The sequence below is a fragment of the Astatotilapia calliptera genome, chromosome 5 (genome assembly GCF_964374335.1).
Source record: "Astatotilapia calliptera chromosome 5, fAstCal68.1, whole genome shotgun sequence".
Lineage (NCBI taxonomy): Eukaryota > Metazoa > Chordata > Actinopteri > Cichliformes > Cichlidae > Astatotilapia > Astatotilapia calliptera.
Genome location: NC_137426.1, coordinates 7,762,785 through 7,787,179, shown reverse-complemented (window position 1 = coordinate 7,787,179; position 24,395 = coordinate 7,762,785). Strand labels below are relative to the sequence as shown.

The window sequence follows — 24,395 nt, the reverse complement described above, 5'->3', positions numbered from 1 at the left end:
TATTTAAAAGCACTGCAAAATTAAAAAGAATATATTCAAATATTTGAATTTAACAAAGAAAGTAAGTAAGAAAAGAAGAAAGCTTAAAAACATTGCATACAAAAATATTGGTTATTAAGAGAAAAGCAAATGAATGGTTGAATGTAGGACCGGGATAGGTCCTACATTCGCACAAAGTGAAAGCATTAGTAGGTTTACAGTAAATAAAGTCCAGACTTGCCTCATAGTTTGTGTTTTTTCTTGTCTTCCTCCATTCTCCATTTTCTCTCCTCTTTCTCCCCACTCACAACCAGTCACAGCAGATGACAGCGTCTGCCCGAGCCATCTGATAGAGGTTCCTTCCTGTGAAAATGGAGTTTCTCCTTCCCACCTTCACCTAATGGTTGTTCCATCTTATACTATAGGTTCTTTTTCAAATGTCAATATACTGAGATGCCTAATGATTATCTTCTTTTTAACATTATCAGTGGTAGTATTTGGGTATGCAAGTCTAAAGAGGAATCATGAATGGCACACTCAAAATTAAACGTGTTGTTAAGAGCGTTCCATATTTTCAAATGTATTCCTGAGAACTGTCTGCTATTTAGTCTTACACCTGACTAGTCATGTGGGGAAAGATTACATACTGGACATAGCTTTTAAAATTACAAAGCTTAATCTTTCTATTTATAGACTGTGTACCTGCTACATTTGTATCTAATTTAAAGTCAAAACTATTGCCCATTTTCAAACATGGCTTATTCTTTGTTTTACCGCCAAACTTTTTGTAATATGCCGTCCTAGCAAGAACAACAGGTCTACATAAGAGATCAGATAATAACATCTCCAAAATCCTGGCTATGTCTCTGCTGATCTTATTTTAACTATTAGGTCACTGTGTTGTAGGTGCACACAAGAAGCTATTTTCACACAAACAGGGATATCAGTGACTGGCAGAGGACAATGTTAAAAGTGTCTCCATGATAAATTCTTGCCCAACGTCTAATGTAAAGGTCACACACATAAGTAGTGGAATCCAAAGTGTCATACTGTCACACTGATATAATTTTCATGTAATGCAAGACTATGCCAAGATGTGCAGTAGCTCCTCAAGACTTTACTAACCTGAAGTTCAAATCTACCATATTCACTTCAAAGTAGAATTTAAAATAAATACTGCAAACAGATGTTTTTGTATCACCAGTTGTACATGTATTGTTGTGTAATTCGGTATTCAGTCACGATTACAAAATTATTTTTACTTGCAAAACATATGATCAACCATGTTGTAAGAAATATTATCTTCGTAACAATGCTGGTTAACCCATACCACCGGCTTTCCCCTCATTTATTTATTTTTAAGCCCAAATCATTGGTGTCGAACACACAAATGAACCCCTCTCTCTGCTCTCGCTGGGAGACCTCTTGGTGTCTCTCTCAGGGATCCCAGATCGTCCCTGAACCCCACCTTGGGTACCTCAGCACTCGCGAACGCTTATGGGCGTGTGCAGATGGCGTGCAGCAGCACTTGTGCGCATGTTTCATGTCTGGATGGTGTAACGGCGCAGGTCTTCATTGCATGGGTTGATGTCCAGCTGAAAGACGCTGCAAAATAAGAAGGAATCGCGCAATAGATCGGAGACTCCGACAAATCAGGTGGCATCATGAGCAAAGTGCAGGGTGGGATGAAATGTGTGAAATATCTGCTTTTCGCTTTCAACATCATCTTCTGGGTAAGTCCGCTTCGGCAGCGGTTTGCCAAGAATTAACGTTTTTTCTCTCTGAAAAAGCCGGATCACCGTTTTTGTTGTTTTTTATGGTTATTTATTTGTTTTGTTGTTTTCTCTTTAGGAAGTGAAATTGATTCGGTTTATTTTTAAGCGACTGTGGAGTTTCGTTGCCTTGTGAAAAACCTGTTTGTTCCTAGCCTTGTTTACACGTTCAATGTACTGAAGGCTGAAAGTCCGTCTATTGATATTATTTGGTATGGCTTTTAAATACAGCAGCCTTTGTTATTCCGTACAGAGTTAGGAGTTAATGTTGTCTGGCAGACCGCCTCAATGCACCTGCTCTGTTCACACCGTCTCCCTCTGACTCCACACTGTTTCCCAAAATTCTCAAACCAAACCTCAGCTATATAACCCAGAGTCTTCTTTTCATCTGCGTTCATTAGTGGCTGCTGCTTTAGAGTTGGTCATGATTTATTGTTGCACCAAGTACATGCTGCAACAAATACACCAGAGCTACTTTTCCAACACAGATCCCAGTTCATGATTTGACGTTGAGGTGTGACTTTCCTGCTGCAGGCGTGTGAAGGGTCCTTTTTTTTTTGTTTTTCTTTTACATGCGGGGTTAATCTATTTGGGGAACATCATGAAAGGTTTTTGTTTTGGTCTGCAGTGCTGCTCAGATAAGATTCCCCGTGACTCAGATTCACTTTCGATTATATGCCAGTGACTTCTCATATGACATAAGTTTCTTGGTGTTTAGAAGGCTAAATGTGTCAGAGAAGTACTTTTAAGCTTCTAATATTTTGTCAGTTTGCATGTAGACTGTAGTATGCAACCTTAAACATTGGATCAAGATTCATTCTTTTTGTATTCTTTTATATTCTGCGTGAATCAAAGAATATAAGTATTCCAATAAGGTTTTAGGTTTGCCTTTTTTGTTTTTTGTTCTGTTCACCCCACAAATGTATCTCATAAACTTATCAACCCTGAGTTTGGGAACATCAAGGAAAACTCTTGCCCCTACTTGAGGCTGCAAGAAACCCCCCCCCCCTATTATCATTTTCAATCAGTGCTGTGTTTAGATAAATAGATACATTTATTAGGTCATTAACAAAGAGCCTGTTTGGGTTTACTCTTGTTTGGTTTTCATTATTGTCTCTTGCAAAAGATACTCAATATTTTACTGCTAAATGATACAGTGTGAGTTTAACTGGCTGCATTGACTCATTTGTGCTCTGTAAGACGATCACTTGTGTCATCCAAAGTGACAGCAGCCTCTTTGTTCGGCAGTTTTGGGACTGAAAGCATAGCTGTTGTGGTTGTAGCCAAAAGGGGCGTACAGTACGCTGTCATTTTGGGGTGCAGAGCCAACAAGCAGCCAATGCCAGTGTGAGTTACATCACCCAGGCACTGTGAGGCTGGCACAGCCTGTGGCTGAAATGCACCATGGGAGATGGACCGCTGATTCTGATGCTAATTCTTGTGTTCAAATGTGGTACTTTGATGGGCCATGAGGATGCATGGGCTGTTGTTGCAGCGTGGCCTTATTTTCAATCATTTTATTGTCAGAGTACCTCACTAAACCTTCCTAAAAAAAAAAAAATAAAAAAAAAAAAAAAGAGTGGCCCAGTCCGGACTGAGTTTCCTGCAGTGAGGGTTGGAGCTGCAGCTTGAGTTTTGTTCCTTCGCCTTGAGGCGACTTTTTGTTGTGATTTGGCGCTATATAAATAAAATTGAACTGAATTGAACTAACAGAAGACACTTCCACTCTTTAGTTTGGCTGAATCTGAAGAGCAAGTCAGGAAAAGGATCTGAGAGTGTTACTGAAGATGTGCTGCTTGGGATTCCATGCTTTTACAAAATTTTGAAGATGAATTTTTTTTCATCTGCATATAACATGTGACACTTGTCCTGAAAGAACATATAAGGAACATGGTTAGGATTAATATATAACTATGACACAGACAATATCTTTTACCCTTAATCCACATTTGTCCTTTTATTCGTTTTGGCTTTATTTTTGGATGTTTAAATTAAATAATGTTATGTAGGAGGTTAAAATGATTCATTTTCTCAGAGTAAAACCTGGTTTCAATCAAATGTGTTATGGTAAGCCAAGCTCTCCTGGAGAGGAAAGATGCTACTCAGTATAGACACTTTTTTGCCCCCCCCCCCCCCATAGGGGAGCCTATGAGTATTATTAGCCACTTTAGCATCACCTGCAGAATCGTAACTACCTCGTGATAAATAAAGACTAAAAGAAAACATGAAAGTGCTCACTGTTTAACTGTGAAATTATTTCTGCACAAACAGAAGAACTGCTACTTACCACTCATCAAATTCAACAGAACTATAAAGTCACAAATAATTTTGATTGTATAATTTATCAATCCCCAGGTGTCTGGATTGTTGGTGCTGGCGGTGGGACTGTGGCTTAGGTTTGACCCAAACACAGTGGACCTCCTGACAGGCGATGGCGCCCCCTACACCTTCTTCATAGGTATGTCAGAGATTCTATAGCCTCATACATATGCCTGTCTCATCTTCTGCAGAATAAAACATATATGTGGATGTGGATAAAAAAAAACTAAAATCCAAAATGGATCCAATTTCTTCTCAGCAGTTCACCATCTTGATGGATCTTGATTACATGGACCCCCTTGAAAATGAGATGAAACATCCCTACATGTTTATCTACATTAACCCTTGTGTGGTGTTCATATTTTTGTTACTCAGCCAGTGTTCATGGGTCTGGTGGACCCGCTAGAGTTTTGGCTTTCCAAATTAACACTATCAAAAAATTTTATGTTAAATTACTCAACAGATGTTTACTTCATCCCAATTACAAGACATATGAACAGTAAACATGGTTATTTTTTTCCCTTTACCTTTGTTAGATCACAGTTATGAATTAATGTGCTTCTCGTTTTTTTTTTTTTTTTAAATAAAATGTTATAAAAAAATAAATCAGTTATAATCAAGTGGAGTGAGTGGAAAGACAACACATTTACACGTGAAGCAATATGTTTCACAACTAAATGGGATCAGCTGCTCATCAATGGTGACATTAGGCCCAGGGTTGTAAAACAGGGGGAGGTGGTGCACACACTTATCCCACACTGTCCTGATGGCAGCTAGCTTGTCTCTCTGCCGTCGAGCTGGTCTGTCGTCTCGGTTATCAAAATGGATAATCCTGGAAATTTTGTGGAAGTTTTCCAGACACACTGATGCACGGAAAGGTTCTTGCCGGTTTCTGCATCCCACAGGGATTCTGTCGATTCCCCTTTGGACCTGAAAACTCCTGCAAGGATAAGAACCCCAAAGTAGGCCTTTGGGGTTCTTAGATGAATTTGGTCCATCTCCTTCCACCTCTCTCCAAAAACACACCTTCCTTCTAGATTACTGCAATCCAGAATAATTTTCTGGATGGAATCTGGGATGAAAAGCTCAAATGAAGACTTGATGTCCTGCACATGAGTAACTGTCAGCCGTGTTGGCCCTGGCTTATCACAGTAACAGCTCTGCAGGGTGGCTCATTTCTTGTGCAAGAAGACCATTCAATTTCACCAGTTATTGACATCCATATTTCTTCACTTGCTGTCTGGTGGGCTTGTTCTGGTCCTGGAGCTGGCTGCAGATGGGGTACTCGTCTTCGTTTTGTTACTAAATGGTGCTCAACCTCATCCTCTTCTTCAAAGTCACTGTCAGACTCTGAATTTTCAGAAATGTGAAATATTCTGAAACCTCTTTGTCAACATCATCATCCGAAGCCCCTCTCTCTTCCAAAATCAATTGGATGGCCCTCGCAGCAGATAATCTTTTGCCATCTTGATCAGTTGTGATAAAGAACCACACTGGCAAAGTCTTATTTATAGTATTATGCCCCTAATTTGCAGGTGGGACAGGGTATGAGAAAATAAAATTTGGATCCCTCGAGAAAGAGGGTAAAATGTGTGAGATGTCAGAGCAGACGGTGTTGGTAGTTGAATTTTCAACAATGTTGCAACTTTGTGCGGAGCAGGAGGGGAAGAAAACACTATCAGCAGCACCAGAAAGGAGGAAGACAGAGTGTGGGAACACAGGACCTACACTTTCAACACTTTTATTAGACCTGGGTCCAGTGGACCCCAACACCTTGTATGTAATGTAAATGCGTGGGGGGAGGTACAGTATGAGGTCATTGAAAATTAGTTCGGATTTATGTTCTTCACAGAAAATAAGCCAAAGCCAATGAATTTCAGGTTGAAAATAGAATTAATTGTTTAATTTTTCTTTTGAGAAAAACTGAAAACGGGTCTCACAGACCCGAACACCATACAAGGGTTAAATAAATGTTCAATGTGTAACATTTTAAAGGTGCCCTAAAAAATCCCACATACAGAGAAGTAAATACACGTGTAGGCTACACATGCGGATGAGACCGAATGTCTGGTACTGTTATCCCTTACAAGTATGAAGAACCCTTCAAGTACTGCTTGACATTTAACAGCCACATTTTATCTTCAGCGCATCGAGATGTTTTACTTCTTTGCACAAACCACAAGGAAAGTTTGTTTAATAAAACATGTAAGTTAAAACATGTCCACAGTTACTAGGCCTGTTTAAAGGAATTTGTCATTCGAAGCCCTCAATTCTTCACTTTCACTTTGAAAGTGGCTAAAGTATGCGCACAGAGGAAGTGAAATGTGATAAACTGATTGAAACTTTCCATTAGTGGCAATTCTCCTGTTCGTGGGATACGAAGAAATTCAAATCTTGACATAAATGCTTATTTGGTTTTGATTCGACTGAAATAACATAAAAACGACCAGTCAGAAAAATGTACAAACGATGCACGAGAGCCTTTAACTGATTAATGAACAGCTCTGTCTGTTTGCTGAAATATCGTATAAGAGTGTCTTTGCAAAGCTCACACAGTAGATTATTAAAACATACAGTAGACAAGACAAACAGCTAGTGTTCAGCACTCCATACAATAGGCCTTCTCTCTGACAGTGTGTGGGAGCCGATGATTAGAATGAAGCCTATTCTTGTTACTCCCGTTTAAGCCATGACCTAAAATGGTGACTTCACTTCATCAGCTCTCTGCTCTGCCTTCGTGGAACTGGCTGCCTCTCTCAGGACATGCGTAGCAGGTTGGGTGGGGCCAGTGACAGAAGACTATATCCTGCTTGCAAACCTAGTAAAAAATGAAAATAGAGCAAAGAAGAGGGGAGGGGGAAGCAGCACAGGGCAACCAAAGGCAGTGTTTTCGATTATACTTACGATCATATTGCCAAGATTACAACCTAAAACGTTTCAAGATACAGTAGAAAATAAAAAGTACCATGTTACTTAAGTCATCTGTTGATGCAGTGTACTCCAGATGAGGTAACTTCTCTCCAGCTTGGTTTTATTTGATATGCAAATATCCTGGAATTTCTCTGTTACTGTGTTACATCTTTATGAGTCATTTTAATCAAATTCTCTGTCCCACTGTTCTTTACCGTCCCCTCCTCACTTTCCCATTTGCAGTGATTATATTTCTCACTTTAGGTTAAGCAAATCAAATGTAATGTGAATTACATTTTCTTGATTAAAGAACATTTGGAGTGCAGTTAAAACCGGAGCATATGTTGGTCTGATCAATATTTTGGAGGTAAAATAGCTGATTAAAAAACTGGCAGAAACCCTGGAAGGCTTCAGAAGGGAAGGAGAGAGCTAGACAGAGAGTTTGTTATTGCCACCTCTAAAACGAGATGCTGTGACTATGACTAATATGTAACTGTGTGGAAAAAAATCTCAGAGGGTGGGTGTGATCTGGAAATCTTGTTTTTCTGGCTACTGTACGAGACAAACATGCTTCACAAACTGGGTAGAGGAGTATGCTGATGGCAGGTCTAGTTGTCAGCCAGTTATGAGCCAATTGTATGCCTGATATCAGTTGTTACTGTATCATCAGTAGGGATCCTCTAATACTAGTGGGCTCACAAACCCAAAACTCATGTCTCCATCATATAAATCTTCTACTTCTCCTGCCTTCTAATGCAGATGTTTGTGGCTGTGTTAAGATGGCGCCAAGATAGTTTGTTGGTAGTCCACATAAACCAGCAATGCGGGCTGCACTCTGTAGTGTTTTCCCTTAAACTTAGTCTCTGTTCTAGAAAAAACTGAGGTTATAGCATACAAGGAATTTCTTTGTAGTGAAGTCAAGCAGAAAGCTGACCAAGCCACTGTCTGAATTACTTGTGTGTGGGTTTTGGGGGTATTTTTTATTTTTATTTTTGGTGTGTTTTCTTATTTGTGGTGAATTCCACAGTTTCCTTCAGTGTCATCAAACTAACTGTTGTCTTTCGGAGAAATACATGCAAGTGCACCTCCATAGCCTCTGCATGGGCTGAATTCCCACAATTGCTCTTTCTGCAAATGGACAACACAAGCCCATAAATCCGGCATTTAACTGGAAACACTTGGGTTCTGCAGAGGATAACTTTGTGCCTTTGCAGCCAAACGTTATAAGCTTCCTGGGCAAAACAACTGACTGTTGCTCCCACTTCTAGCAATGAGACTAAACAGAGTGATACCATAATAAGGCAAAGTGGCAGCATTCTCTCTGAGGGTTTCATTTTCCATTCTATCACCTTTGTTACTCTCTAGTGTGTAAACAGCCATTACATGTGTATATAAGATGGAGATGGAGCTAAACTGAGAGATGTTACAGATGTTTATACTCAATAATTTGTATTTCTAAAAGATACGTGAAGCAGGAAGTGCACTTGGCAGGTGTCTGGTAGATGGTAGATACCTCTGGATTTAATGAGTGAAGAGCAAAGAGCAGATATTAAAGTAAGTGTATAAGTGTTGGGGAAAAAATGAGCAGCTGAGATCACTTCTGTGTAGACAATTGTATATAAATTGAAAGCTTTCATGGTCCATTATATTTTCCATTGCTTACCCAGACAACTTTCTTTGAAGCTCTGTATCCCTATAGATCCCTTCAGCTCAGCAGTGTATTCGCCTCGTCTTTACCTTCCCTTTTGTCGCACAGCAAGAAAACAACAGCTTGCATTTGCCCCATGTGGATTAATTAAATTGCTGCAGTGGTTGCTGCCTGTGTCACCGATTAGGCCCTTAGCATGGACCTAAGGGACCTGCTTGGTGTATAGTTACAGTGCGAGGGGGCTCAGTTGCAAGGACTAGAAGCAGGGGAGTAGACCGAGAGGGTGACGTCACTCAGGCTTGAGGAGAGCATAGATGGTGGCAGACGCAGTTGAAATCTGCAGCAATCAAGCCCTCTGAAAATTAGATTTTGGAGGACAGATGGCATCTGTGTGCTTCTTCACCCTGCAGGAGCATGAATGGACAAAGTCTAAGTAACTGGAAACCCTACTAATGCATCAAAAGAGTCAATTAGAAGCATCATTTCTCAGTGGGCTCTCTAGGCCTATTAGTTTTCTTTCAAATTTGATTATGATTTTGAACAGACTCTGCCTATGCTTTAGACAGCTACTCTATATACGGACAGGACTTCAAGCTATTTCTGTAGCTGCCCAGAGCAGGAAAGAGTCCAGAACTGTGTTTTGTTCAACCCACCTTTTTTCAAGTGATCAGAGATGCTATAATGTAACGTTAAGAACATAATTCATTTGTGCCAGAGATTCTATGTTTCAGATCATGAAAAACTTCAAATTCATTGTTTAAAGTAGCCTAATAAATAGACTGAATTGTGTGAGTCTATTCAGAGATGTTCTGCTACCGAAGATACTTCCACCTACAAACACAACACAAACAATCCTTTTATAAATTCTGCTCCAGCAAAGGCAACCATTGCATCACGCTGACACCCTCAGTGGAAACTATAAACTGCAGCCATGTGATACTGAGAACACCACGATCAGATGCTTCTCATATGTCTTTCACAATCTTCTTGTTTATAAAACACAAAACATTAATTTTCCATTTTTTTCATTTTAAATGCACTGATCTATCGTCTGGTCTCTCTCCTCAGCCGTGTACATCCTTCTTGGTGCTGGTGCGTTGATGATGGTCGTGGGGTTCTTAGGTTGTTTTGGGGCCATTCGTGAGTCTCAGTGTCTTCTTGCATTGGTGGGTTCAAAGCGTCACCTCTCATTGCATTTGTATTATTTTTATATTTGTTTCCATGAGGCTTAAATTGATATTACCGTTAAATTGGTACTAACACTGAAATAACTTGATGTGTATGCTTCTGATGAGTGATCGCGAAGATGTATAGAATTAGGCTGTCTAATAACAAATGAATAATAGACAAATATTAACTTTAGTTTAGTGTAATCTTTTTTTTTTTTAACAACAAGGCCCTTGTTTTCTCCATTTGTATAAAAGGGCAGAATTATACATTTCTTTCTAAGGGATTTCAGAAGAAATCACCAGGAACAGCCCACAAAATTGTATGGCCAACTGTTGTTCCCCAATAAATGAATCAATCACTGATTAGTTTTTGTGTTGCGTGTGTGGATGACTCCCACTAGAGGCAAGGCAAGGCAAGGCAAGTTTATTTGTATAGCACAATTCAACAACAAGGTGATTCAAAGTGCTTTACAGAGACATTAGAAACAAAAACAAATAAAAAGCATGATTTAAAATTGATTAAAACAAGCAAACAAACTAACTAACTAGTTAACAAACAAACAAACAAACAAAACAGTATATAAAATCAAAACAGATAAAATCAGAACAGTAGATAAAATCAGTAGTTAAATGTAAGTTTTGAAATTTAAGCTTAAAAGTGTGGATTTGGTGCTTTATTCAAATGCAGCTGAGAATAGGTGAGTCTTCAACCTGGATTTAAATAAACTGAGTGTTTCAGCTGATCTGAGGCTTTCTGGGAGTTTGTTCCAGATATAAGGAGCATAAAAGCTGAATGCAGCTTCTCCGTGTCTGGTTCTGACTCTGGGAACTGATAAAAGACCGGATCCAGATGACCTGAGGGATCTGGAAGGTTCATACTGGGTCAGGAGGGCGATAATAGTCCTTGTTTCTGTTCTGCAGTTCTTTGCTTGCCTTGTGATAATCTTTGGAGCAGAAGTCACTGCTGGTGTGTTTGGATTCCTAAACAAGGAACAGGTGGAGTTATTTGATGATTAAATACAAAATAACAAAAAATATTCTCCGTTTTTTTTAAATCCCATAACTAACCCTTTTTTTTCTTCTTTTAATAACAGATTTCTGAAGAAGTCCAAAAGTTTTACAGTAGCTCCACCCTCGACTCTAGTCCAAATGGAACTGCAATAGTAACGACTTATTATAAAGCTGTGAGTAAAACTTCGCCATCATGTTCAGGGTTGCAATCAATACCATTAAAATCATGTTGTGTTTTGTTTTGTTTTTACTTCTTTTTATATTTGCAGCTGAACTGTTGCGGAGTTTCCACATTGGAGCCAAACAGTGATGTGTGTGCAGACTTCCCAGAAGACGTCAAGGTAAACCCCTCTGCCTGCAGGGACACTTCATAGTCACATGAGGGCAGTAAAACACCATTTTAAAATGAAGCACTATTTGCTGTGATGAACCTACTTTGCTGTGTGCAGAATGATCGATATGAATGTTTCTTGCTATTTTTGCTTGATATTAGGACTGCCTGACTGCAATAACAGACTTCTTCGATGAAAAGCTGTATATCATTGGATACATAGGGATTGGTATTGCAGGAGTCATGGTGAGAAAAGTTTGAGTTTTTTAATTAATTGTGACCGATATTCCTCAGGTAACCACAATATGTGTCTGTGATTTCAGATTATAGGAATGATCTTCAGTATGGTCCTGTGTTGTGCCATCAGAAACAGCAGGGAGGTTATATAATTGGTGAGCTGACCCCCCCCCCCAACCGTCGCCTGATCATATGGTTACACAGCCCTTCATAATCAACTTGTCTGCATGAGAAGGGAAACACCAAAGTTACATTTCAGTCACTTCTCTTAGTCCAAACAAGTGCGGTGGGGGAGGGCCTCCGAGTATCACAAAGAGAGAACAACAAATCTCAATGCTCCCACTTATCCACGGACCACATGCAACACGATACGCTGGATCGTTAACATCACACCTCCTTCTTGAGTCCACCAGCACTGAAATTCACTTCCCTCTTCTTTTCCATAACACATGCTTTGCTTTTAGCTCGACTCTGTGACATTCCTCACTTTTAACATGTCTTTGTTAGACTGCCGGTGCTCCGCAAAGGCCAAAGTGCTGCCGTTGTAAATGCAACACAGCACACAAAGCCTTCTTTGACACAGGAATGTTGTGACTGGGGAGTATTGCTGTAAATATGGATCCTTATTTTCACTTTGTGTGCTTTAGCGTTTTGAGGACTAGCCTACCTTTGCAGAGTAAATTTGCAGAGTAAAATTCCGTCATGTGCCTATTTATTTAGTTACGATCAAGCCTCCTACTACTGGACTGTTTGCCTATATCTTTTGATTTGAATATGTACACTGCACCAGTGCTTGCTTCCTGTCACCACTTTCAAGTATTTCTACCGTAAAGCACAATAGCTGAAGTGTAGACATGATTTGAAGCCAAAGGGTTAGGATGGTCTCATGATAAACTGCGGCGTTGTAAATCTCCAAATTCATCTGACAGCTAAATAATGCTTTGTGCTGACCTCTTCTGGAGCATGTTTGGGATGTAACAGTGAGCTAGTTTGCATTTTGTGTGAATTATTGTGGATGTAAATTTTGTTGGTGTGCCAATAAGATGTGAATTATAGAATAATATAGTTTGTCATACTGTTAACCGTAATAAAAACATTGGGTGCTTTTATTTAGATGTTTTCAGCTTCTGTCCTCGGAGATGAATCACATGTGCACTTCTTGTAAAGTGGAACAAGCTGAGAAGAACTTCATTGTAATTTGTGGTTAGTGAAGTACCTGAACATGTGAGCAATGTTCTGTTTAGGTCCACGGATGACAAATTTCAGTCACATACAAGGCAAGAGTTAAAGGATATTGACTAATAATACTATTTACTGAAAATACTAGTGATGGTAGTATATTCTATAAATCAAGTTTATAGAAAATATCAAGCGTCATGGGATTTGGACAAAATGTCTCTACACAAGGCCTGCTTAGTACTTGCTCATACAGAGAAGTGGGGAATTCCACCACACCAAGGTATGTTTTACAATTTTCAAAGACAATAATGAACCGATAAAGTGAAATATTACACTGACTTCAATCTGCCGTTAGTTAGTGTGGACTAAATCATTCACCTCAGCATGTGAACTTGCTCAACCGTGATTTGATGCCCTCCTGGTAGTAAAGCTTCCTGAATGTGTGGGTCAGATTCAGACAGCCTTTTTAACAGAAATAACTGCAGCTGCATTGCATGAATGTACAAATGTGCAGAGAAGAAAATAGCACTGTGTGCTGCAATATCTGGCTGTCATTTGACTAAAAACAAGGGACTAGTTCTTCTCATTTTCAGCATCTGGGATTCCAGATATTTGATTTGTATAATACGTTTATGGTGAGCCTTGGTACACCCCCTCAGTTCATTCACTCTGAAACAAGTCAACTTTCTTCCGATTGAGTGTGTGCATGAGATAGCCTTACTAAGGAAATCACTGATGTCAGCAGGAGGCCAGAGTCGAACAAACTCTTCGTAAAGGAACATTTAGAAAAATCGAATGTAGTATGTTTACATTAATGAATATGTCATAAAGCAATAGTTCTGAACTACAGCAGTTATTCAGAATACCTTCATAGCCCTCAGTACTTAGTCAAACAGTACAGACTGGGTACTTCAAGTTTTTTATTAATATACACAAGTACAAAAAGCCATCACAATCATTGGTATGTAACAGTCTTTTTTTTCCTTTTAAAAATAAGCTCACAGTAACTGTAATAATGCTCATATTCTGTCAATTTTGCCTTGCAGAATCAAAACTACATTTCAAACTGCTTTGTTAAGGCATGAATCACAAAGGACCTTCTGGATAACATTTCAGATGAAATATAAAAAGTGTGTGTGTGTGTGTGTGTGTGTGGACGTAGACAAACATAAAATGTGCATGATTGCATCTCAAGTTTATGACAGTTCACATAGCACTAACCAACTACTGCACTAATGTCAAGTGTAGGACACAGCTTATGGTTTGGTAAGCCATATGGTCCCAATTTCATTAGGAAGGTTCATGATTAGTTAAAGTAAACATGTACACAAAGCAGTTCACAAAAAAAGCCTTTCCAGCAAGTTGTGTAAACTGGGCCCTGTGAACTTTCAGACTTTTGTTTCTAGATTAAGGCTCAGCAACATGAGACAGCAAAGAAGGAAAAAAAAAAAAACAACAACACATAAATAAAGTACTACAAACTCTCATAACAAACTACTTTAAATAGCGTCAAAAACAAGTTTTAGAAAAAAAAGAAAAAAAAAAAAAGAAAAGTCGTGATCAAGAAAGCAAGCTCCCTTCCCTCACAGAGGGAAACAAAACAACTGTTTAGGGTCAAGAGAGGCCCCAATGCAGTAAAGCTAACAGCTTCAAGCGCAAACACTGGCTTCAGCCTACTGAACAAGTAACAAAAGGGTTTAAGTGCAACACCACGTTTTGACCGTAAAGATAGTGAAATCATAGGTCTTTCTGTCTACTTGTTTTTCTTGCTGTAAACTGAATACATGTAGCAGCTAGGTCTTCTACCAGGTCCCATGCATAGCTAGTCAGCAAGATGATATGGTCTCATGGTCCTAAGAGGCGTAGGGGTGAGTTGTCAAGGATGTATTCACCAACACCAACAAAGTACATAACCTGTACAATGCCAAACAGAGGTGCGATGACCAGAGCCCGGCAGCTGGCACCTTTCAGGAATGCTGAAGGCCCCTCCTTCTGCATTATTTTACTGTCAAAACAGAGGAACGAGTTTATTCATACACACAAAGGTAGGAAAAGGAAAAAAAAGACATGCAATTTATGCAACTGTAAAAATGATTCACTGTCATACCTTACACAATCCACCACTCCACTGTAAGTCTCCTCACTAGCCCCCTTGTTCAATGACTGCAGTCTGGTCTTCACCACTAGAAGGAGAGAGAGCAGGGGGGGGATTGTTAAAATTCCAGTGTTGCTATTCAACAGGAGACAACTGGGTGATCCAGCTTAGGGCGGAAAAAAAAAAGCAAAAATAAATAAAAACACCACTCACCATCACAGGGGTTAACCGCCACCGCAGCAGTGGATCCTGCAGCACAGCCTGAGAGGAAGGCCCAATAGAAGGGTGACGACGCCTCAGGACTTGGTTTGCCCAGGCGATTCAGATTAGCAAACAATGGGAAGTAAACAATAGAAAAGGGGACATCTCTGGAAGAAAGTAAACAAAATATTTTCAGACTAAAATCCTGGTGAAGTTCAACTGCCCTGTCAGGTTCACACACAGCTTCTCATCGTGGCGGTAGAAGTGATTTACCTCATCAGTGTGGCCCCCAGACCTTTGTAGAGCCCCTGGATGCCCTGCGTCTGGAGGAGTTCTTTTGCAATCTGTGTAGCCGACACAGCTCTTGGTGCAGAAATGACCATGCCAGAATTGTAAGAGCGACTGAGCACTGCATTAGTGGCCACAAGCTTTGTGGGAGTCATCATGACTGGTTTCTGTTGTTGGACCGCTGTACAAAAAAAAAAAAAAAAACAAAAAAAAAAAAAAACCCACACACACATAAGATATATATAATTATAAATGAGGAACACAGCTATAAATGTAAATTACTGACACTGATGCATTTAAAAAGGGCTTTGCATGCTTCTTACCAAGTCTGCCTGCATCCTGTAGTTGTATCTTGAGCATTTCCATGGGGGTAGTAACAATGACCTGGCACATGCCTGCACCACAGCCTGCCAGCATCTCTTTGAACACTGTCAGCCCCTTTCTGTTAAGAGTGAGACATGTTTTAAATAAACCACCTTTAAAAATAATAAATACATATTGCCCATTTCCAAGAAGATCCTCTCACAGAGTATGCTTACCCGTCTTTGGCAAGGTGGTGCCGGAAGAAGTCATTGGCAGCCAGCTTGATTGCCTTCTCAGGGGTAACCAAGGTCAGATTTACAGCAGCACCTGAGGGGAAAAAAAAATAGTTAGCACTGAAGACAGAATCCAGTTTTCCATTCAGCACATGTACAAAAACATACCCCGCCACTATCATTACAACATCAGAATGTAAAGAGTTAACTGTACAGTTAATTTACACACAGACAAGACATATACTCAGTTTAATTGAGCTTAAGTAATAATTGTGAAGGGGGATTATGTCAATTTAAAAAAAAAAAAAAAAAAAAAAAAGAAAGTAGTAAACAAAATATCAGGAGGAAAATGAGAAACAAGCATAACAACACAACATAAGGAACAATAGGGCAATGAAGATCCAGAGGAAGATGCAAACACGAAATCTATGAAATAAACAGAATCAGGGTGTGACAACAAGCAACACTGTGTAGAGAAGACTTCAAGAAAGGAAATAGATCTTAGTGACAGGATGCATGTCAGTGAGTAGGTTAGTGATGACAGATAAAATTAAATTAAAAAAAAAACATTAGAGAAAGGACAGACTGAGTCCTTGACTATGCGTGTGAAGACTTTGAGCAAACTTAAATGTTCTGTGGGACTGAATATGCAAAAAAATTCATCTTTAGTTCACCACAGATTTGTTTGCAAGCTCAACCAAAGTCTGCAAAGACACAATTCATAGTCTGGAAAACAACAATAATCCAAAAGTTGACAGGACAGCAAGAAGACAGCAAAGTAGTTACTGACAAGTCAAATTACAGAACAAATAGATGGCAAAACAAAAACTTGAGCCTAGAGTTTTAAATAGAGCAATATTGTAAGAACCATTTAATGATTTGCCTCCAGCGTGGCTGCGCCTTATCGGCTAGCCTTCAATATCCCAGGGGGACCCAAGTCTGTAATATGAAAAACACAGATGCAAACAAACATTCCTCACACAGACAGAGACCCAAACTAAGAGGTCTCCAATTTCTTTGCAGACTTAGTTTCCTTTTCTAAGTGATACACTAATAATGAAAGTATATGCTCTCGGTTTTAACAAGTACAATATTACATACTATACTACAGTGAATGTAATACTTTGCATGAGACCATTTGACAACTTCTCCTTTACAACTGGACTAAGAGATATATATATATAAAGCATCCAAACACAGCTAAAATGCAGTCTCTCAGTACTTGTTAAAACAACAAGTGTGGCCAGTGGTAACCGTATCAATGTTAACCTCACAACAGAGAGCTTACCCTCTCCTATATTTAATCCTCTTGCAGAACTTCTACCTCTGCTATCCTACTGCTTCTTAATATTTAAATATGTACAAGCCTTACCTCTGTACATTCCAAAGTATCCCTCTGATCGAACTGTCTTGACAAGGCAGTCCATCCTACAGAAGAAAGCAAGGTAAATATTACCGGTGTGACAAAACACGCCAGTTCATTGAGACAACAGGGGTGGACTAAGGAAATTTAAGTGTTACAAGAGAACACAGTTCAGTAAATTTCCACTCTATAAAGCAGTGCAAAGTGAGTAAAATGACCTCACTAGAGAGGAATTTCTTAAAACCTACATAGTCATTACAATTCAATGCACAGCTGTCATTGTGAGATCAGTATGAATAGCACTGACTTACACCAGGGCGTGGTAGGTATAATACCTGGGGGCTGTGTGTTGCTTAAGTCAACATTAAGCAGAAATACTCACATGCTTTTGTAGACCTGCTGACCTCGTCTCTGATTCTGCAACCTGGTCTTTGCCAAGTCAATGGGGAAGACACAAGTAACCCCAACAATGCCAGCAATGCCGCCATTAATGAGTTTGGCTGGGAGGCTAAAGAGAGACAGCAAAATAAAAATAAATAAGTAAATAAATAATGTCACAACTTTAATGATGCTGTGTTTATTCTTATAATTTTGAAAGACAGACTATGATTATAAACTGTTTAGAAGGCTAAAAGCTATACTCCAAAGATAATCAGTTTACAATTACATGAAACACAAAAGCAGAAAAATCATGCTAATATAAGTCACCAAGCTCATCTAATCATTATGAAATAATAATAAAAAAAATAAAATAAAAATAAAAAAAACATTTGTACCACTAGACCACACATGCACAGAATAAAATAGTGCATGAAGCGTACCTGATCTGCTGCTGAGACATGACAAAGTGATAAAGCTTTGAAAGAGTGACAAAGGAAGATGTATGAAAAAGTAAAAGCAAAAATCAGGTGATGTAGGTTCAGGTGTTCTTCAGTGAGGTGAATGAGCAGAGTCCTAGACAGAGAAAGCAAAGGGAGTTACTAAGTAGGTTTCCAAGTAGTCACAGACCTTACAGAGAAGCTTATTCCACCCACGAGGGACTTTAGGTTATCTATGTGCCGCACAGTCACAAGACCATGATGCAGCGGATGTGCTATACTTGCGCTATGAGTAGTGCAACCCGTGGGCGTGTTTAAGCTCACATACCGCACTCCATATATGGGCGTAACCGTCTTTCATAAAGTTAAGATTCAAATCTGGCGGCTACTGCTGAATTTCTAAGTAACTCTTTCTGAAGGCCGAGGCATAAAATATAGATACTTTGTATGAATGTGAGTTACGAGGGATAATATCGATGCAAATATACGAGATGGCGTTTCCATGCAAATATATCCCTCTACCGAGCATTTTAATTGCATTAAAAAATATAATTTAAAAAAAATGCACTGGCCAATGGAGTTTATACTATTTATAATACACGCTTTGGGTTAAAAAAAAAAAAAGATATTGACTACCGCATTGTTTTCAGTTCCACATAAAGAAAGTGGCTTTTGAAGGCTACTGTCATTGAGACGCCCATTCATTCGTCAACATTATGAGAAATAACGAATAAACTGGAGACAAAGAATCAAGCAGTGAATTTAAAACCATTTCTAAACTAATTGAATATAGATTATTACGGATCAACTTACCAAATAAATGATCTCGCAGTAGTTCTTGTTTGATTGTTTCGAGCGAATAGTCAGTACTTCTGTCTCTTCCGCTAGTTGAAGCGCTAATAAAGCTGAGGGTCAGAGTAGCTGGAATTTTCCACTGGCTTTTTTTAAGGGGCTGGCGCTTATCTGACTGCCGCTTGATTTAAAGCCAATCACAAGTTTCTATATTGTTACTTTATTTTGATTGGAAGGTAGATACATCAATCATTAGCTGATTCACCAATTACAGCTTTACACTGCTTAAGCCCAAAAAGAAAGAAGCTATTTTTTTTGTTAAGTTTAAACATTCAGTTTTTCAGAACCAAAACCTCACTGTTGGATTATTTAAAACTGGTCTTTGTTGGGAGAGATTACCCCATTCTTAGTAAAGAAGTCCTTCCCCATGTCTCAGAATAATCTCAAGTTAAAAGTGGATTAATCCTATTAAAGTCGCCATGGCTTTGAGATTTGTGAAATGTGCTGTCCGACTGCTAATGGTGTTATTTGATTCGATTCGATTCTACTCTATTCTAGCACCCAGGGGCAACTACGGTGCTTCTTTAAATGACTGAACTTGCTTTTATTTAATCACAATTAACCACTGTTTTCTGCTGAGCAGATCAAGATGTTGAACATAAAAAGCATCATTAGTTCAAAAAAAATATAATGAATTGTTTATAAAAGCTCATGCACTGAAATATTTATAAATTCTGCTTTCTATTTTCTAATATTGCCACTCACGGTCAGGATTTTCTCTTTACTTCCCTTCAGCAAGATAGCTGTGGGTGGGAAAATGTACCCCTTTCTCTTATCAGTCTTAGAATAGGTTGAACATGCTGTGATGAGCAGGTCTGACTGTGTCCAGCTGGATGAATCAGATACAGAGTCATAATTTGCTGACGAAGAAAAGGTATCTTCTTCAATAAACCCATATTATAGTCATAAAAGTTTTTCTTTATGGTAAAATAAACGTGGCCTTAAAGTTTAAATGAGAGACACAAGACAGCATATCAAATTACTCAAAGGAATGTTTCCCGGTTTTAGTCAGAGCAGTGCATTCTACAGACAAGGCTTCAGGTTTTTACAATGTATTTTTTAACCACATAATTTGGAAAATTCCGGAGTGAAAGATCTAGAGGCTTTAAAGTTGTGGACACATCCCCAAACCAGGAAGTCGTTTACCTCTAACACCTACAGCCAAAAAAATAATAGTGGGAGGTGCATATACCTTGCATGTCATGTCAATTTTGGCAAGCGATTGTCTCTTTCGTAACCACTATATAGTCATTTCTTCTCTGCTCACTGTTCACTGTAATAACTTGTAACAACATGCCCTAGTGATGATCATCTGGTCACTCAGTGTTGTTAAAAATGTGAAGTTCAATCAGACATATTAGCGTTATTGAAACAAATAAAAAATAGTTTTTCTGAGAACCTGTAATATAGAAAATCCACAGTCTTTTATACAGGCAACGTGATGTGAAACTATATTATAAGAAGAAAGAAAAGCTTAAGGAATCACCAAAGTCAGGGGGATATGTAATATCTATAGCACGAATAAAGATATTTCACAGAATAAGTACAAAGTCATTTTGGAACGAGAAGTAAATTTAGAATAGAGGAGCAAGTCAGTGGAAAAGGTCACTAGGACAAATCATAATACTTTCTTTCATCATGCTCAAAACAGTTGAATGAAGATAAAAAGACGAAAAAAAGACAACATCACATAAACCTATTTCTGTACAAATGTGTTTTAAGAATTGGTCTGAACAGAGTGACTGATTCTACAACCTTTGCAATCTAATTTTATACTAAACTGAAGTGTTTGACAAGCAGACCAACCACCAATGACTTTTCCTGGACCCACTGGTGATTCCATTGCTACAAAAAGTTCTCACATTTTATCTAGCTGAATAAACACAACACAAGCAAAACTTTATGGTTTGTCTGAATGAACGCGTAATCGGTATGTGCACAACATAGCTGGTTGCTTTGGAATGCTGACAGAGGCAAATTCCATGCTTTTATCCGTTAGGGTATTCAGGTTTTCAAAACTACACCACTACAAATTTTCAGCCAAGCACATCAGACCATTGTGCCATACCAGACTGATTATTCTGGAGTCATGTCTGGTCAATTTTTAATACTAACAAAGATAACTCTATGTGATAAAAACATTTTACCTTCTCAACACATCAAAATTAGGAGGGGTGGGAGTGGGAGCATATGTAGCACAATATTTCATATTTAGTGACAAAGTCAGGACACTGAAATGCCTCATCCCAAAATGGATAACACTTCGCCATTTTGTCAGCTGACTTTTTGCAAGGTTAAACAGAGTATCAGGTTGTGGGAAGCTGTACAAGCTCAAAGCCGACTAGTGGCTCAGAACACCTGTGTCATTGTTGTGTAAACGTGTCCCACTTCCTTGTTTTCCCTTCATAGAGATAAGAGCGTCATATCCTGTTCTTACCCCAAAATTCAAAATGCTCCAAGGTTACTTCAAGATTTGAAACACCATAATCATGTCAACCATTAGTGTAGTTAAACTTCTTATAAGGGGTTATGTTGATGAATAAAAGTGAGAAACAGCCTTTAAAGGTCTTTAAATCAGATGTTTTGTTGGCTTTTAGGTCACAGGACTTCTTTTGTAGTTCATGTTATACTCACTTCTCTTTAAAATGTTGTAAAGTGTTGAAATCAGTGAGGGCTGCAGAGCCAATAAAAAAACTTCCATCAGTGCAAAGACATTTTAAACAGAAGCTATCAGAAAAAAGAGAAAGCCTGTTATATATGTAAAGACTGAATATAAGATCATGAAAGAGAAATGTCAAAGAGCTCCACATGAAAGACTTATCATGCATTCTCACACTCTGAATTGCTGAGCTATAAATAAGCTGCAGCTGTCCCCCAAAATTTCCACTGTGCACTGGAAAATACACATATAAACACTGCATCAAACTGATAGTTACAGTGGACAAAGTCACACATTAAATTTGGTTTTGTTGAGTCTTCTAGTTATATTGTTTCCAAAAAAATCTAGTAACGTATTTTAACAACCTCAAGGACAAGACATTTAACCCTTGTCTCTATAAACTGTCAATAAAAACCAAATGCAAAAGTTTGCAAATCTTTTAAAGGTGACAATATTTTTGTTTAATAATTAAAATGGTTTTAGTGGGTCAATGGTAATAGACTGTAGGCTTACCACATTAGCTCCCAGTCACTTCTTTCATTAAGGCGTTCTTTTGGAACATATGTAGACTCTGGTTTAGCTTTTTTGTTTTGTTTTGGCTTACCCCGAAAAAGACTTCATGTTAGGACGGTGTTGCAAGACCTGTATGGGCGTTGAGTATTAATGGTGCCTGAACTGGATAAGCAATTAAGAAAAAGAAAGATATACTGATGACTCACAGTGTAAGAACCCATCACCACTTTTACTTCTAGAATACTCTGGGATGCATTTTTCATGCCCAATTGTGTCACAAATTAACCTCAACAGTTATTAGAAGTTTCCTAAAGTGTTCACCATCAGCTTCCTTATTCCTTATGCTCGGGTGATCGTGGCTCAAGAGTTGGCAGTTCGTCTTGTAATCAGTTCGAGCCCCGGCTCCAACAATCTCGGTCGTTGTGTCCTTGGGCAAGACACTTCACCCATTGCCTACTTGTGGTGGTCAGAGGGCCCGGTGGCGCTAGTGTCTGGCAGCCTCGCCTCTGTCATTGCGCTCCAGGGCAGCTGTGGCTACAATATAGCTGCCATCACCAGTGTGTGAATGGGTGGATGACTGAATGTAGTGTAAAGTGCTTTGGGATCCATAGGGACTAAGTAAAGCGCTACACAAATGCAGGCCATTTACCATTTATGCTTTCTTTTGAATGTTTTCAGTTAAATATGGGCTTTAAATGATTTGTAAATTATCACATTGACATTTTACACAATGTCATAACTTTTTTGGAAACAGCTTTAGTTGTGTCAACAATTCGTGGTTTTCCAGAATGACTATCAAGGTAAATATAGTCAGTGATGTTGTGAGTGTCATGGCCTTGTGTAGTAAACAGAAAGCTAAAGTCTTACACAGGATGTGATTAAGTCAAGTACTGCTTAGTCAGAGAGCTATTTAGAGACTTTAATTCAGTTGTAATCAGACTGCCCTTTTCCGAGCACAATAAGTCTGAGAGTCACGCTCACAAGAGAGTACAAATGATGCTGAAAACAGGAAAAATGCACTAGGATCAACCCTCATTGTAAAGTTAAAAGCAAGCCTGCAGCACAGACATATTGGCTAACAAAGGCAGAATTTAAAAAGCTGGTACAATTGGGAAAGGTACAGACGGTACAGATCTGACAGTATATGATGACGCTTGTCTTTTCTCAGAATATGGATGTCATGTACTTCCACAACTAAAACAGTGTTCTTGTTATGGGAACAAGAACATGTGAGTCAAAAAGGGATAACATAGTTGCTGTGGCCAGGATATGGGTAGATACGCCTAACAGGCTTGGTACACTTTGTTCCATCCATGCTGGCTCTGTGTGCGCACTCATCAGTGTCAGTCCTGCATGCACTGCAGTGGCAGCTGAGAGCCACAGGGTAGGTGAAGACAGGGTTGGCTTCAATGGGACAGCCAGGCAGAATAGCAGTGTGGTATTCAACCTTATCATAGGTGCAGCCCCTCTGGACAAGGAAACGTGGGCCAAGAATATCCCTCATGTTGCTGTCCTGGTTATCACATATAAGCACAGAGATCAAACTAAACGAATGACGATTACATAGAATCTAGATAACATTGGGGAAAAAGTGCTGGAAATATTTTTTTATGTGACTATCTAGCTTAAAGTCTGATAACATTGGCTAATAAGAAGTCTGTCTTGATATGTATTTATTTATTTATGTCGAATATTTGCAATAGACAAATTATGAAGTGCCTTTTTTTGGGGTTTTTTGCCAGCTTTTTTAAAAATTTCTTAGTAATTTACAACATTAAAACCGCAAAGGAAATTGTAAGCTTTCAGTGTAAAGCCCATCCAACATCTAAATAAAGTCTCCAAAGCATTTATAAAACTATGTAAAAAAAATGCTAAAATAAAACTAAATAAAACTATGTAAAAATATGCCAAAAATCACATATTCTTACTACCTTTTAGATATCTCTTTCTAATATTTTGTTTCATATTTCTTGTCATATAATTTTTGATATGGAAAAACGATTATTTACTAAGCACTTCCAGTTTTCAATAACCAAAAACAACATGTAGACTTTTTTTCTTTTTCATTTTTTTTAACATTAGACATACATACCCTTGAGTAGCAAAATCCCATGCAGATGGTTGTGTTTATTGCAACACAGAACTCACATTCTGGCTTTTCCACATACAGGGTGAAATCAGTGGGCAAACACATGGGAACAGCAGGGCTAAACATCAGAAAAAAGAGCCAGCAGTTGAACACTGTAACCTCCATGTTATGTGTCTCAGTCAATCTTAGTCTATTTTGGTCCTGTTTGGGAAGAAAAGGTAAAGAGACCAGTCAACAACATACAAGAGAGATCAGAGGTTTGGTTTCTTGAATATTATTTTCTTACCCTCTGTATGCATGAGTCACCTGCTTGATAGATGTGGGCACTTTCAGGCCTAATGATGCTCTAAGTCCAAACATCTCTGCTAAGCAGTATTTATACAAACATATCTTAATCTATCTTTACATAAACTGCATGTTATCTAT

At 38.7% G+C, this 24,395-nt stretch overlaps 3 protein-coding genes across 3 annotated transcripts; 1 reads left to right on the top strand and 2 right to left on the bottom strand.

Moving 5' to 3' along the window:
- Positions 1-1,466: 1,466 nt before the first annotated feature.
- tspan2a (tetraspanin 2a) lies at positions 1,467-12,485 on the top strand. Its single transcript, XM_026166975.2, has 8 exons — positions 1,467-1,712; positions 4,107-4,209; positions 9,697-9,794; positions 10,719-10,793; positions 10,892-10,981; positions 11,078-11,149; positions 11,302-11,385; positions 11,463-12,485. The coding sequence occupies exons 1-8, from the start codon at positions 1,644-1,646 to the stop codon at positions 11,526-11,528; spliced, it is 657 nt and encodes a 218-aa protein (XP_026022760.1). The 5' UTR covers positions 1,467-1,643; the 3' UTR covers positions 11,529-12,485.
- A 977-nt stretch (positions 12,486-13,462) lies between these two features.
- slc25a55a (solute carrier family 25 member 55a) lies at positions 13,463-18,828 on the bottom strand. The gene is made up of 10 exons (XM_026166974.2): positions 18,670-18,828; positions 17,860-17,992; positions 17,421-17,546; positions 17,048-17,103; positions 15,679-15,769; positions 15,463-15,581; positions 15,125-15,320; positions 14,864-15,018; positions 14,663-14,738; positions 13,463-14,560 (listed from the first exon to the last, which is right to left on the bottom strand). The coding sequence occupies exons 2-10, from the start codon at positions 17,877-17,879 to the stop codon at positions 14,401-14,403; spliced, it is 999 nt and encodes a 332-aa protein (XP_026022759.1). The 5' UTR covers positions 17,880-17,992; positions 18,670-18,828; the 3' UTR covers positions 13,463-14,400.
- A 3,957-nt stretch (positions 18,829-22,785) lies between these two features.
- Positions 22,786-24,334, bottom strand: tshba (thyroid stimulating hormone subunit beta a). The gene is made up of 3 exons (XM_026166345.2): positions 24,256-24,334; positions 23,973-24,170; positions 22,786-23,393 (listed from the first exon to the last, which is right to left on the bottom strand). Exons 2-3 carry the CDS (start codon positions 24,132-24,134, stop codon positions 23,115-23,117), a joined length of 441 nt encoding a protein of 146 aa, XP_026022130.1. The 5' UTR covers positions 24,135-24,170; positions 24,256-24,334; the 3' UTR covers positions 22,786-23,114.
- Positions 24,335-24,395: the final 61 nt, after the last annotated feature.

Bases quoted from the DNA above. Each gene is read 5' to 3' on its own strand.
- tspan2a (XM_026166975.2), top strand. From the start codon at position 1,644: ATGAGCAAAGTGCAGGGTGGGATGAAATGTGTGAAATATCTGCTTTTC. The intron at 4,210-9,696 runs GTATGTCAGAGA...CTCTCTCCTCAG, and splicing joins CCCCTACACCTTCTTCATAG to CCGTGTACATCCTTCTTGGT. The intron at 10,794-10,891 runs GTGGAGTTATTT...TTTTAATAACAG, and splicing joins GATTCCTAAACAAGGAACAG to ATTTCTGAAGAAGTCCAAAA.
- slc25a55a (XM_026166974.2), bottom strand. From the start codon at position 17,879: ATGTCTCAGCAGCAGATCAG. The intron at 17,104-17,420 runs GTGAGTATTTCT...TTTCTTCTGTAG, and splicing joins CAGCAGGTCTACAAAAGCAT to GATGGACTGCCTTGTCAAGA. The intron at 15,770-17,047 runs GTAAGGCTTGTA...TTTTCCCCTCAG, and splicing joins ATACTTTGGAATGTACAGAG to GTGCTGCTGTAAATCTGACC.
- tshba (XM_026166345.2), bottom strand. From the start codon at position 24,134: ATGGAGGTTACAGTGTTCAACTGCTGGCTCTTTTTTCTGATGTTTAGC. The intron at 23,394-23,972 runs GTATGTATGTCT...TGTGATAACCAG, and splicing joins TGGGATTTTGCTACTCAAGG to GACAGCAACATGAGGGATAT.